Below are 15,848 nucleotides of genomic sequence, written 5' to 3' on the forward strand. Positions count from 1 at the left end.
CCAGAGGATATTCCATGGAACACAAAAGGTGTTACACAAATACCTTACATGAGGCAAACTCGATAAGGCGAAACCTGATAAAAAAAACAAAATGTTATTAATCAGAGGATCAAGTAAAAAATATTAAAAAAACAATTGTTTGCAGGTATTTTTCTCAATTGGTGCAATTTGGTTTAGGCATTTTCCGAAGAAAATGATTGGTTAAACATGGTTTTATAGCTATCTATACATCTCACGTGTATGACAGTTGTTTATAGACCTTTATTCGACAAGGTCACACAAATTCAATAGCTTAATATCGATGTTTAAAATGAAAAAAATAGGTCAGGTATGTTCAACAAAATTCAGCTTATGATCGATGTTTAAAATGAAAAAAAAAGGTCAGGTATGTTCAACAAAATTCAGCTTATGATCGATTTCAATTTACTTTTGTTAATGAAATGGGATATTTATCTTTTAAATTCGTATAGATTTAAGAATTATCAAGGTTCAATCATATTTTGTCTTTTCTATCATTAAAATTCTTTTAATGAAAATCCGATATGAAAACAATTTATTTTATAAAAATGTGAGGTTTGGGTAGCCACGAAACCAGGTTTAATCCACCATTTTTTCTTAAATGTCCTGTACCAAGTCCGAAAATTGCAGTTGTTTCTGTGTGTGTTCGATTTTAGTGTAATGTTTCTGTTGTGTCGTAATTTTCCTCTTATATACACATGGAATAATGTTATTTTTTTCCTAAAATCTTATATCCGCGAGCCTCCTTAAGGATATAATTATATAAAAACAAATCCTGAGAAATATTTATATGAAGAGAAGTGATAAGTATTAAATTCATCGTAACCATCTTTATAAAATAAAGGCTATTATTTTGGCACATTTACCCTATTTGCTCTTTCCGTCTTATAGCTGAGGCATTATAGGCTTGTTCTTATTCAGGTCCATTGAATGACGTTTATTGTACTGACGGAAGTTCATAACTGGGCATGTTTATATCATAGTTTCCAGTGATATGTGCCATATGCGATATAAACAATGTTGTTACGACTTCAGATGCCCATATTTTTTATCTACCATATTTGTTTTTGTTTTGGTAGCCATTATTGGTAATCTTACTTCCTGGTCCTATTTTGGTTTGAGCAAGGTAAGTAAACGACAACTTACATTTGTTTTTAAACACAACATATAAATCAATGGTTCAGTGAGTGTACATATACTATACCTAATCCACTGACGACATATTTCAATGGTACAGCTGCTACAAGATAAAATTTTATGTATATGTATTTGTTATTATTTACTTTAAATATTATTGTTTTTTTTACTGAATTTCGATGACATATTTAGCAGGGCAACATTATTTTTGTAGTTTTTTTTTTTTATAGCAAGCTCGATTACAAATTGTCAATCATGTTGTACAAAAACAAATAAACAAATCAATGAGATGAGTTCTGAAAAGAGGGTAAAAGGGACGAAAGAGACAATACGTAAACTACCCTAAATATATATGACAAGTCAACTATAAACTTGGGAGGCAGCCAACATATATTTGTTTATTATATATAATTTAAACTTTTAAAGTATTGTTACCAAAATAATTCAATTACTAATGACCTTCGACGTTGGTAACAATTAGAACTTTAAACAATAAAATGACTGTATTAGAAATACTGAATGACTTAATGCAAAATGTGTTGCTTTTGTTTTGATAGCAGCCAATATCACAAGAATATCCATTTTGTCTAATTGAAATATTTACAACAAAAACAAATATGTATTTGACAATATACCTTGTATGGATCTTTTACGAAGAGTTGATGCAAATTTCCATGCAAAGGCGAATAATACCGCTCTCTCCTAAAACGCTTATAACCAATATTTGTTTCGTATTTTGAAATTTAAAAAAAGCAGTTTATTTGTAGTATTCTTTATCAAATAATATTCAGGTGTCCAGCATAGACGAAATGACCAGTGACGTTACAGAGCACGCGTCTGGGGATCAGTTTGAAAAATGGATGGAATACCTCCCATCTGGCGTTATAAGTCAAACTCAGCTTAAAGATCTTCTTATTCCTGGTAAATATATGAGAATAGTGTGTTAATCATATGAAATTACAGTATCTTACGAGTTATCATGTTATAAATGTTTGTGGGTTAGCTGAAAACATTCAGGTCCCGGTAGGTAACAAAACTCCTTAATTATTCCCCCGCTTTAAATAATAATATGGGGTATCCTGTTTTATCTCTGACACGTCTGTCTGTCTGTCTGTCTGTCTGTCTGTCTGTCTATCCGTCCGTCCGTCCAATGAAAGTTTTCGTTGCATTTTTCTCAGGAAACATATCATAAGGATGTCTGAAATAAGGTTCCACGATTTATATATTTATATTATAAGTCAGCTATACCGTTTCATGCGTTTTCAGATTTATCACTGAAAAGCTTCCTTAGCTGGCGGGGCTATCCTCAGTGAGCATTAGCTCGCAGTTTCACTTATTATTTATATCTTCAAATATCTTGTTTTTAAACATTCCTGTTGAAGTTAAACTATGCAGAATAGTGTTTCAAATACTTAGTACACTGACTGTGTAAGTGTTATTTTACATTATTAAGTTTACTAGTATCTGTCTCACCTTTCTTTCGTAAGCGTATGCTATTTTTTGATGCATTGAAAATGTTTCTGTATCTTCCTATTTTATTTAGTATAAACATATCTATTTAAAGTGGATTGGGAAACAAGCTTTGCAACTTATACAAATCCCTTTCCACTTTGCGGGTGCGAGTGCTGCCTAGCTTGTAGCGGCATTAGCCTGCTCTTTTTCGAAATCTACAAGGGTGTCTTTAACGTGCAAGAGATATCTCTCTCTTAAAACGAGTCAGCCACTTATCGTCCGTCCCCTTCCGATGGACTAACATCGTTTCCTCAAGACCATACTCGTAGATAGTGTCAGGGAGGAGTCGAAAATTCAGTCCCAGAAATTTTCATCCCGGAACGGGAATCGTACCAGGAACCTTTGTGTTAGTAGTCCGATGCACAAAGTTTAGCATAGCTTAGTCAAACTACAATTTAAGCGCTTAGAGTAATTTTAGTTTTATACAATGCGCTGTAATAAATACTGTATAATAATAATAATGATAATACATGCTGTCAAAGTTACTATATATGTATATATGTTTATCCAACGCACTCATCAAGGTTTGAACGTTGCTTTAAATTAATACTGGTTTATATTTTTTTCGTTTGGGCTTATATTATATTTTTCTTCGGGTTTACAGGATCCGTTCATCCTTTGTCGACTCTTTAAAGTCTTTCCTTAATTGGGGTAAATAATATGGCCTTCCAAATAAAGTTTCGATTCCTAACATCACTGAAGACACATTAATTGTCGAGATATGCTGTACACATTTTTGCCCCTAATGTTTGTGGTATACCATCTTCTACACAAGTTTATTGTTTTCTGTTTTGTATTAAATTAGTAATTTAGATCCATGAGACATCTCGTGATCAATTTATTTGGCAATCGTCATATGCTTTCGGTAGGGTTTAAGAACATCACTTGTTTGACCTGTTAGTCAAATACGTTTTGTTAAAATATACTTTTCCCTTTTTGTTCTTTTTGAAAATGTTGCTTATGCTGTATTTACACCCTCTACCAAGAAATTTGTTTTACATGCACCCGTATAAAAATTCGCTTTATCCAACGCAAGTATATGTTTGAATTTTGTTATCAATTTAGACTTGCGTATATATTAATAAACATTACAATACATTTAAAATGATAAAGGGGAATGTTCAAACCAATGATTATTTTGAACATTCAAATGAATAAAGTTAAAATTGTCCCCGCTTAAACATAGCCTAATTTGTAATCAACTGTTATTGAAACAAATGAAGAATAACAGTAGTCCAGTAGTCAAGCATTTTTCTATGTTGATTTACTTTATTACTACATTTTGCATTTAATTGGTAGGTTCACATGATTCCGCAACTTTCGACCTGGATCCAGCAGGTGGAAAAGCAGACGACTTCTCTTCATACATTAAAATGGCGGATGAAAAGATTGAAAGATGGTTTAAAACACAAAACCTTGATTTTACTGAACAATTGAAGTTTGGCGTTCGATATTTTGACCTGCGGATTATCAAACACCCTGAGACAGGGGATATTCGCTTTGTCCATGGACTGTTCAGCCGTAAAACTGTCATAGAGTACCTGAAAGATATTCGGAAATTCCTCGATGAAAATAAGAAAGAAGTAGTTCTGTTGGACTTTAACCACCTTTACAATATGGATAAACACGATCATATATCTCTTTGTACGGAAATGGAAAGCACTTTCAGTGGAATGATGTTGAATAGGAAGAAATGTTTGGATAGCGATATGCTTCTTAGTAAAATGACACTATCAAATTTGTGGGAATTAAATGGACGAGTTGTAGTGATGTATGGTAATGTTAGGAAATGTCCAAACAACGAGTACATCTGGTCTCGGAACGAAATAGATATATTATGGCCGTATACTCCTAATAAAGAATTAGTTGTGAACAACCTGATGGATCAGTACAAAGGTCTTTCCAAAAAGGATGTATTGGTCGTATGGCATGGAATACTGACTCCACATAGTGATGATAACTTTTCGGATAGAATGGAACGTTTTAAAAATCTCCATGAATTTGTCACACCAACAACAGAGGTTATTGTGAACTGGATTAAATCCCATTCAAGTGTTCCTTTCAACATATGCTGTGCAGATTTCGTGGAAGAACATGATTTTGTCAAAACAGTTATAAATGCAAACATTAAATCGGCGATAGTTTAAAGCATCGGGATTTTTTTGAAAACTTTTATCACCCCGCCGTGATTATAACAGTATATCATGGTATATGCAAATGGGAAATTGACTGTCCCTCTGATATCTTTCGTCCCTCTTTTAGTTCTTTCAATTAAAGATCAAACTTACCATTATTAAACCTGGTTTTATATCTAGCAAAACCTCTCATGTGTATAACAATCTTTCGAGTGTCTTGATAAGAAAGATAGATAAAGGCAACAGTAGTATACCGCTGTTCAAAAGTATAAATGGATTGAGAGAGAAAACAACAAACCCAGGTTACAAACTAAAACCGAGGGAATCACATCATCTATAAGAGGGAAACAACGAACCAACAGAAATACTGAAGTACAATAAAAACGAACGACAATTCAACATACATAGAAATGAAATATTAGATAATAACTGGGGCATATTCCTGACTTGGTACAGGACATTTTAAGAAAAAAATGGTAGGTTGAACCTGATTTTCTGGCCAGCCAGACATCGCGCTTTCAATTCCAAAGATCTTTTTTAGAATACATACAATCTAAGACTCTTTCATCTTGCAGAAGTATTAAAGCGTTTGACTTTTCTACACTTTACACAGGTATACCTCGATTCAAACTAAAGACGGATTGACAAAGTTGGTATTGCTTTGTTTCATAAAAAAGAATGGCCAACGTAGATACAAGTATCTTGTCTTAGGGAAGGATAAATCCTACTTTGTAAAGAATCACTCTGATTCGAACAAAAAATTCTCTGAAACTGGCATTGTTAAGATGCTTAATATCTTGATTGACAACATATTTGTTACGTTTGGGGGACGTGTTTTTCAAAACTGTCGGCATTCCAATGGGAATCAATTGTGTCCCTCTTCTTGCCGACTTGTTCTTTTATTATTATGAGACTGATCTCATACAGTAACTTCTAAGGAAGAAAAATAAGAAGTTAGTAATATCCTTTAACTTTACTTTCCGCTATATAGATGATGTTCTCTTACTAAACAATTCAAAATTTGGTGACTATGTTGAACGCATCTATCCCATTGAACTAGAGATAAAAAGTAAAAACACAAAAATACTGTACTCCGAGGGAAATTAAAAAAGGAAGGTTCAAAATCAAATGGCAAAATCAAAAGTCCAAACACATCAAACGAATGGGTAACAACTGTCATATTCCTGACTTGGTACAGGCATTTTCTAATGTAGAAAAGTATACAACAGATAAGTCATATCTTGACTTACATCGAAATTGACAATGAGTGTAGATTTAAAACAAAACTTTATCTTCAACTTCGTACTTTATTTTGGCTTTTATAACATTTTTGATTCGAGCGTCACTGATGAGTCTTTTGTAGACGAAACGCGCGTCTGGCGTAAATATTAAATTTCATTCCTGGCATCTTTGATGAGTTTATCATTATGACAACAGAGATGATATTAGCTTCCCAATTGTTAACTTTCCACTTCTATGTAGCAACATTCCAGCATCGTCTGCATACGGAATATATATCTCCTCATTTATACGATATATCCGGGATGGTATTTCCTATCATAATTTCCATGATAAAGGATTGCTGCTAACAAATAAGCTTTTAGACCAAGAGTTACAAATGGTGAAGTTGAAATCATCCCTTCGTAAATTTTACGGACGCCATTACGAGTTGGTTGACCGTTATGGAGTAACCATTTCACAGATGATATCATATATGTTCCGTTTGTTGTAACTACAATCTGCTTCCCTTTTTACAAATGTGACCGACCGAATCAAACTATTTACCGGGTTTGTAATAATACGAGCATCACGACGGGTACCACATGTAGAGCGGGATCAGCTGATCCTTCCGAAGCACCGGAGATCACCCCTAGTGTTGCTTAGTCTTTAGTTATTCTATGTTGTGTCTTGTGTACTATAATTTGTCTGTTCGTCTTTTTTCATTTTTAGACATCGCATTTTGAGTTTATTTTTAATCTATGAGTTTGACTGTTCCTCAGATATTTTCCCTTCTCTTTAAAGGCAATATTAAATATACCGCTATATTGGAACACATTGAAATAACCAATCTTGAAAGCAACTATCTAAAATTGTGTAAATAGTTCTTTAATAAAGGTACCAGGCTTTAAAATTAAAACGCCGAATGCGTTTCTTCTACAATGAGCCACCTATTTGAGCATATCATGATAATTTATGAACATTGCACATTATGCCAATCCCCAGGGTTTTTAATTTTGTTCTTTTACTTTCTTTTAAAAAAACTTATTTCAAAACATGTAAAACAGACATTGAGGTGAACTGATCAACTACTGGTCTCCAGGAAACGATGATAGTCCGTCAGGCTGGGACGATAAATAGCTGACCCGTGTTAATAGAGAGACACCCTTGTAGATTTCGAAAAAGGGCACGCTTATGCCACTACAAGGCATCACTCGCACTTGCAAAGTGGAAAGGGATTAATATAAGTTGCAATAACTTGTTTTACAATCCACTTTAAATAAATATGTTTAAACTATCAACTACAAAAACGTCGAGGTTTCAAGTTGTTCTGATAAACTATATTAATTAAAGGATCACTATATATACTTTGTTTAGTACATATTTTAATTTCCATTTGAATGCAATCTCCATTTTATTCAAATCACAAGAGATTTCGTGAAAAGTATATCAATTTTGAAGCAAAACTTTATATTAAGTTCTTCAAAATGCAAACATTCTCTTTTTTTTTTTATATGTATATACGGCTTTAAATAGTGGTAAATAAACTGTAATATAATATAGTATTTAGCTACATATCACCTGGTCTATTGTGATTTAATAGAAAAAGTATAATGTTTTTTTATTGTTCTGTATTCAAGTTTGAAAAAAAATAAACCGTGTTTTGTTTGAAAAAATCTATCGTGGGTTATTAATTACAGTGTGTAAAAAACAAAACCGAATATGATACTGTAACTTAACCTTTTGAGTTGCTTGCATGAATAATATCAGTGAGAAATAAAATTTACTTTGAAGTTGGATAAAGTATGAAAACAAGGAATAATTTTAAATCTTGTTTTGAGTGTATTACATATTTTTTTACTTTTCCGTTAAAATGCAATCTGCCATGTCATCAAGGTCTGAAACTGGACAACAAAGAACTGATCAGAACAGATCACGAACTACCATTCAAAAGTCGGATGTTGTACAACAAAATACAAACCAGAACAAACCACGACTAAACATTCAGAAATATCAGGAGGAAGTATTTAAAGAGTTACAGGAACTCAAATACAGACGAGATGATATAAACAAGGAAATATTTGAATTAAACGAGGAAAAGAAAAATTTGCACGTGGATTTAGCTGGAGTTACGTCTAAACTATCAAAGTTGAATGAAAGCTTGTTTTCAAAATCTGTCCATATAGGGGAGTTAAACCAGCTGGAGACCGACTACAATAGAACATTGAGGAAATTAATTGAAGGTTCAGAACTGTTGCTAAGGAGCATGTCTCGTGCAACTGTTGAAATAGAAAGACAGCATACTGCAAAAACATCAAAAACCTGTTGAGAACACCGTGCTAGTTAGATAATCTTGGTATTCAAAGAACTAGATGTTGAACACCGCGAACGTTAGTTAATCTTGGTATTCAAACAACTAGATTTTGTCTATGTAATGCATAAAGATAATTATGTCAGTCTGTCTTTATATAGAAAACAAATATGAGATCAAACTCTAGTTATGTTATATATTCTTTCCTGTCAAAAACGCTTTGATTATGACTGCAAGTTAGTATACTAGTATATAGATTGATGTTAAAACGTTAACTTTGATTTGTTTTTCGAATAGTATGCCCTTATAGATGTATTTGGCAATATATTTCGAAATAATGGGTGCCTATGCCGCCTCTTTTTCTTCATATATAATAAATAATTGTTTAATGTATCCACAAGTTTATAAGGAGTTCGATTCGGTCAGCATATATGTTTTTACTAAATTTTAAAACTTCATTTTAGTATATTATTGTGGCCATCCTGTATGGTAAGCAGACATCAATGATTTTGAAATTTTGTCATGATTGGTCATTTTCTTCCTCAATTTTTTTGGCAAATATATAGAATAAGTTCTCTTTAGGAAGATTTTCAAGTTTCATAGAAACAGAAATAATATTGGTGATTAGTGGACATAAACCTAAACAGCCTTGAAGAGGGATTGGTTTGTTTAATCATTTTTTTTCACAAGTTATTTAAAAAAAATCATTTTAAAGTTAAGAAGGATGACAATGACATAAAACATCTGACTTTTACCCAGATACAAGATACCTGTCTTTTATACATAATACTTATGAGTGTGCTACTTGTGGTGATAACACCTACATAATTTGGTCTCTAAACGGGATGTATAAGTACATAGGCTCTTCAAATGGATATCACCAAAAAAACCAGACTAAACAGTTATATTAATAAAGACAAATAAAAGATCGTTGGTTTTCGCGTTTGAATGGTTTTACACTAGTAATTTTTGGGGCCCTTTATAGCTTGTTGTTCTGTGTGAGACAAGGCTCTGTGTTGAAAGCTGTATATTGACCTATAATGGTTTACTTTTATAAATTGTTATTTTGATGGAGAGTTGTCTCATTGGCACTCACACCACATCTTCCTATATCTATATTACACCTAAGATGATAAACAACTTCAGTACCCAGAATCTAGACTCCAAGAACTTCATGTATTATTTGTGAAGTTGATAAAGTATACTTATCAACAAGTTCTTGATACCTTCCAATGAACATCTTTATATGAATTTGATATCTTCCATCTCTTTTGAATGCAAAATAAATGTAACAATAGTATAAAGGCTGTTCAAACGTCAGTAATCAATTGACCACTTTCGAGTTCATCCGTCATCTTCAAAAACTCATCAATTATGCACGCCTTTATGACGTCATTTACCAGATAGAGGGGGTCGCCTGTATCCCTGCACTATTTACGTTCATCAAGCGTCTAAGTGATCGTCATTGTACAGGATAAACTAGAAATAATGGTTGCTCTGTAGATACTTACTGACAATTCCCTAATGACAGCAGTGTTGATTGTCAGTTTTGTGAATTCAATTTGTCGAATAATTTGTACAATATAGAATTAGAGTTTTCCAACCACTCCTTTAACATTGGAATGGAATAGACGACGCCCCTAAACGCACAAATGATGTTCACTAAAACCAGAGTTTTTGACAGCAATGCATCGAACTCGAAAATTGTCTATTGAGAGAAAACAAAACCATGTTACAAACTAAAACCTATCACCTATTAGAGGAAAACAACAGAATAACAGTAATACTGAAATAAATCTAAATTAAGCTTTTGGTTGCTCTGTTGATAGTGAATAAGTCCTACATAATACGACAAATACAGAATATTTTTAAATTTATAGAAACTGTTAATATGTCACAGCATTCTTAAAACAGAGTCAAAGCAAAATGGTTATTTTTCCATTTAACCTTCTACCATTCTGAGGTTAAATTCTTTTTCTAATGAGATAGATACTTTAACTCATGTTAGTTTTTTTTTAATTTATATACATTTTGTTAACAAATTATAAATCTTAGCTGTCTGTAACAAAATATAAATACAAAAACAAGTATTTGTTTATAATCCAATTAGGAAATTTGGAATAAATAAACAAAAACAAAAGATCTAAAAGTCAAGATCATACATTTCATTTAGTAGTGTTTGTTTCAAAAATTATGTCATATAATATTGAGCAAAACAAATTGAATTTCCTAGCTACTGATATTTTCTACCTTTTTAACCACAATGTTTTCTGTGCAGTAATTACACAACAAGAAATTTTCCTCCATCCGATCATTAAAATACAGCTTTAATATCAGGCAATATAACCATGATTGATCAAATAAGTAGCTGCTGCCAGTTACGAAAGTGTCATTAGCTTAATGAGTCATTAATGACTTAATGATGCATTAAGTTGTTAGTGTGACATTAGTTAATGAGTCCATTAAAATGTGTTGCACGAAGTACAGTTTTGTTACTCATTAACTAATGAACATTTAATTAAGGGTGCGTCATTGAACTATCATTAAATATTGGTTTTCCCCTAAATATTTCCCACAATTTCTTAAGTTGTAAACATCTGTCCTCTGCAAGTTATCATCAACAACTATGTAGATGCCTGCTGGTGCTTCTAAAATGCACATAAATAGATCTAAAAATTTTAATTAACTGAAATAACCTTGATATTGGAACTGGTACAGCAAAATAAATAATAAATGAAATTCAAACCAATTGAGATCAACTGAAAGAACTGATACAGAGAATCATTTCATTATCAAATAACAAATTTAAGTCTAGTGATGGTACCAGTTCCATGGCAGGTGAAAAGAAGCGTTGGATTGGAAGCATGTTACCGAAAACATTAACTCTTTAGGTGTGTTAAGAAATGGCTGTAATATTTTATCTATCTATGAAGAAATAATATAAAAAAAATTGTAAGCATTCCGCTTAACCTAGTGTCTCGCCTACTTTTTCTGTTAATCACAGGCTCAACGAAAATGAGGAAAAAAGTCAATAAAATTATTCCTGTTGATACTATCTTTTGATCCTAAAAAGCTTCTCTCCAGGTCTGGTAAAAATTCAAGATAGTTTATGAATCTAATAAATGTTTAAAAACTTTAACTGCAAACTGTATGTAATGTTAACTGGAAGAAAAACTAAGTCCATTTATAAGTAAAATACAGATACACATGGACAAAATTTTAACAAAATTTCCTTCTCGATACTAGCTTTTGATCATAAAAAAGCTTCTGTCCATGTTTGGTACAAATCCAAAATGGTATCGGAAAGAAACTAGAGGCTCTAAAGAGCCTGTGTCGCTCACCTTGGTCTATGTTCATATTAAACAAAGGACACAAATGGATTCATGACAAAATTGTATTTTGGTGATGGTGATGTGTTTGAAGTTCTTACTTTACTGAACGATTTTGCTTCTTACAATTATATCTATAATGAACTTTGCCCATTAGTAACAGAGAACTATATTTGGTAAAAATTTACATAAATTTACCAAATTAAAGAAAATTGTTAAAAATTGACTATAAAGGGCAATAACTCCTTAAGGGGTCAATTGACCATTTAGGTCATGTTGACTTATTTGTAGATCTTACTTTGCTGAACATTATTGCTGTTTACAGTTTATCGCTATCTATAATAGTATTCAAGATAACCAAAAACAGCAAAATTTCTTTAAAAATTACCAATTGGAGGGCAGCAACCCAACAACCAGTTGTCCAATTCATCTGAAAAAGGACAGATAGATATTGACTTGATTAACAATTTAACTTCTTGTCAGATTTGCTCTAAATGCTTTGGTTTCATAGTTATAAACCCAAAACTGCATTTTACCCCTATGTTCTATTTTTAGCCGTGGCGGCCATCTTGGTTGAATGGCCAGGTCATCGGACACATTTTTCAACCTAGATACCCCAAAGATGATTGTGGCCTAGTAGTTTCAGTGGAGATTTTTGTAAAAGATTACTTAGATTTACAAATGGTTAAAAATTGACTATAAAGGGCAATAACTCCTAAAGGGGTCAACTGACATTTCGGTCATGTTGATTTATTTGTAAATCTAACTTTGCTGAACATTATTGATGTTTACAGTTAATCTCTATCTATAATAATATTCAAGATAATAACCAAAAACAGCAAAATTTCCTCAAAATTACCAATTCAGGGGCAGCAACCCAACAACCTATTGACCGATTCATCTGAAAATTTCAGGGCAGATAGATCTTGACCTGATAAACATTTTTATCCCCATGTCAGATTTCCTCAAAATGCTTTGGTTTTTGAGTTATAAGCCAAAAACTGCATTTTACCCCTATGTTCTATTTTTAGCCGTGGCGGCCATCTTGGTTGGTTGACCAGGTCACGCCACACATTTTTTAAACTAGATACCCCAAAGATGATTGTGGCCAAGTTTGGATTAACTTGGCCCAGTAGTTTCAGAGAAGAAGATTTTTGTAAAAGATTACTTTAATTTACGAAAAATGGTTAAAAATTGACTATAAAGGGTAATAACTCCTAAACGGGTCAACAGACCATTTTGATCATGTTGAATTATTTGTAGATCTTACTTTGCTGAACATTATTGGTGTTTACAGTTTATCTCTATCTATAATAATATTCAAGATAATAACCAAAAACAGCAAAATTTCCTCAAAATTACCAATTCAGGGGCAGCAACCCAACAACCTATTGACCGATTCATCTGAAAATTTCAGGGCAGATAGATCTTGACCTGATAAACATTTTTATTCCGTCAGATTTCCTCAAAATGCTTTGGTTTTTGAGTAATAAGCCAAAAACTGAATTTTACCCCTATGTTCTATTTTTAGCCGTGGCGGCCATCTTGGTTGGTTGACCAGGTCACGCCACACATTTTTAAAACTAAATACCCCAAAGATGATTGTGGCCAAGTTTGGATTAATTTGGCCCAGTAGTTTCAGAGAAGAAGATTTTTGTAAAAGATTGCTTTAATTTACGAAAAATGGTTAAAAATTGACTATAAAGGGCAATAACTCCTAAACTGGTCAACTGACCATTTTGGTCATGTTGACTTATTTGTAGATCTTACTTTGCTGAACATTATTGCTGTTTACAGTTTATCTTTATCTATAATAATATTCAAGATAATAACCAAAAACAGCAAAATTTCCTCAAAATTACCAATTCAGGGGCAGCAACCCAACAACCGATTGACCGATTCATCTGAAAATTTCAGGGCAGATAGATCTTGACCTGATAAACATTTTAGATTTGCTCTAAATGCTTTGGTTTTTGAGTTATAAGCCAAAAACTGCATTTTACCCCTATGTTCTATTTTTAGCCGTGGCGGCCATCTTGGTTGGTTGACCGGGTCAAGCCACACATTTTTTAAACTAGATACCCCACTGATGATTGTGGCCAAGTTTGGTTTGATTTGGCCCAGTAGTTTCAGAGGAGAAGATTTTTGTAAAAGCTAACGCCGGACGACGGACGACGGACGCCGGACGCCGGACGCCGGACGCAAAGTGATGAGAAAAGCTCACTTGGCCCTTTGGGCCAGGTGAGCTAAAAAGTTATTTAAAAAATTTAAAACTTTAACCACAGAGTGAATGTGTTGTTTCCTGGCAGAAATTCTATGTCCATTTAAAAATAAAATACTGTAAAAATTGAAATTCATTTTTACAAAATTTACTTCTGGATACTATCTTATGATCACAAACAAGCTTCTGTCCAAGTTTGGTAGAAATCAGGTATAGTTTAAGAAAGTTATTAAAATTTTAAAAACTTCAACCACAGAGTGAATGTAATGTTTCCTGGCAGAAAAATTAAGTCCATTTATAAGTAAAAAAAACAGAAAAAATGGAAATTTTATTTTTTAAAAATTTACTTCTGGATACTATCTTATGATCATAAACAAGCTTCTGTCCAAGTTTGGTACAAACTCAGGATAGTTTACGAAAGTTATTCAAATTTTAAAAACTTTAACCACAGAGTGAATGTAATGTTTCCCGGCAGAAAAACTAAGTCTATTTATAAGTAAAATATGGAAAAAATAGAATTTTATTTTTACAAAATTTACTTCTGAATACTATCTTATGATCATAAACAACCTTCTGTTTAAGTTTGGTAGAAATCCAGTATAGTTTAAAAAAGTTATTCAAATTTTAAAAACTTTAACCACAGAGTGAATATTTGTGGACGCCTTCGCCGACGCCAACAGAATGTAGGATCGCTATGTCTCGCTTTTTCAACTAATGTTGAAGGCTGGACAAAAATGTGGTTCACACTGAATAACCTGTGTAGCAGATTATTTAAAAGTGTTCACAACTTTTTATAATTTTTTTACACATCAAAGCCAGGAATGTATATACTCCTACACTATATTAAACTAAACATAATGGAAAGCAAAAATTTAATTTCAATATTTCAGTTTTACTATATTTTCATTGGATTAAGATTTAATTGTAGCAATTACTAGGATGGAATACACTGTGTGAGGCATGATATCGGAAGCAAACGACTAGGAAAATAATCACATCTATAAATAACACAAAATTTAATACCCTGTGGTTTGTAATATATCTTAAACAGCTGAACTTGTTTTAAACTTGTTTGAAGTATGAAACAATCTTCTCTAAAGTAATTGTTGAAATTTTTAATATCAGATATGTCCATTTTGATAAGAAATGGTTTTGCAAGAACTTATCCACAATGCTCTTAAACTTAGTAATTTATTTGGCCATTTTTTATTTGAATGTCACTGGTGAGTCTTTTCAAGATGAAATGTACAACTAGCATAAACAATTATAAGCCTGGTATCTTTGATAAATTTTTTTACCAAATGATTAAGGTTTATGTACCCTTCTGTAGCCATTTTTGTACGAACTTTTCAAACTTCAATTGTATCAAAACTACAGATATAATGAATAATAGAGATAGGCCATTTTGTACATATTCCAAGGGGAAACTTGATGCATAGCATTATTTTTTACTGTTCCATTGCATTTAATAGAAAAAGAGGACTTTGTGGCAAATAAATCAAGATTTTTATAGAAAATCCACAGCCTTTATCCTTTTACTCTCATATTTGGCAATTTGATGACTGATAGATATAGGATTTTTGCATGCAGTGCTAGCATTGATTTCATTAAAACAAGTTTATAAATGTAGTTATTGGTTAAGACCAATATAAATATGGCCAAAATCAAGTACACCATTTAGGGTGCGCTCGACTTAAGTGACTCAGCACGAGGTGTTTTCGAATTTACAGGTTGCTTAGAACTTTTTTGTAAAAAATAAACACTAGCACATCATAGAAAATCAAGTGAATAATTTATGTTTCAAATTTTATCACAAAAATCTATGTATTAAAGGCTGTGGATTTTCTATAAAAATTTTGATTTATTTGCCACAAAGTCCCCTTTTTCTATCAAATGCAATGACACAGTAAAAAATAATGCTTTGCATCAAGTTTCCCCTTGGAATATGTACTAAATGGCCTATCTCT

The 15,848-nt window shown here is 32.4% G+C and overlaps 2 protein-coding genes across 2 annotated transcripts; both read left to right on the top strand.

Moving 5' to 3' along the window:
• The first annotated feature begins 888 nt into the window (after window positions 1–888).
• Window positions 889–4,955, top strand: LOC134720917 (PI-PLC X domain-containing protein 3-like). Its single transcript, XM_063583488.1, has 3 exons — window positions 889–1,144; window positions 1,947–2,076; window positions 3,967–4,955. The coding sequence occupies exons 1-3, from the start codon at window positions 1,013–1,015 to the stop codon at window positions 4,812–4,814; spliced, it is 1,110 nt and encodes a 369-aa protein (XP_063439558.1). The 5' UTR covers window positions 889–1,012; the 3' UTR covers window positions 4,815–4,955.
• A 2,938-nt stretch (window positions 4,956–7,893) lies between these two features.
• LOC134722405 (uncharacterized) lies at window positions 7,894–8,349 on the top strand. Its single transcript, XM_063586024.1, has one exon. The coding sequence runs from the start codon at window positions 7,894–7,896 to the stop codon at window positions 8,347–8,349; it is 456 nt and encodes a 151-aa protein (XP_063442094.1).
• The last annotated feature ends 7,499 nt before the right edge of the window (window positions 8,350–15,848 follow it).

This window comes from Mytilus trossulus, chromosome 6 (assembly GCF_036588685.1).
Source record: "Mytilus trossulus isolate FHL-02 chromosome 6, PNRI_Mtr1.1.1.hap1, whole genome shotgun sequence".
NCBI lineage: Eukaryota > Metazoa > Mollusca > Bivalvia > Mytilida > Mytilidae > Mytilus > Mytilus trossulus.

Coding starts and splice junctions, on each gene's coding strand:
- LOC134722405 (XM_063586024.1), top strand. CDS start 7,894: ATGCAATCTGCCATGTCATCAAGGTCTGAAACTGGACAACAAAGAACT.
- LOC134720917 (XM_063583488.1), top strand. CDS start 1,013: ATGTGCCATATGCGATATAAACAATGTTGTTACGACTTCAGATGCCCA. Junction 1,145..1,946: donor CCTATTTTGGTTTGAGCAAG/GTAAGTAAACGA, acceptor AATAATATTCAG/GTGTCCAGCATAGACGAAAT. Junction 2,077..3,966: donor TAAAGATCTTCTTATTCCTG/GTAAATATATGA, acceptor TTTAATTGGTAG/GTTCACATGATTCCGCAACT.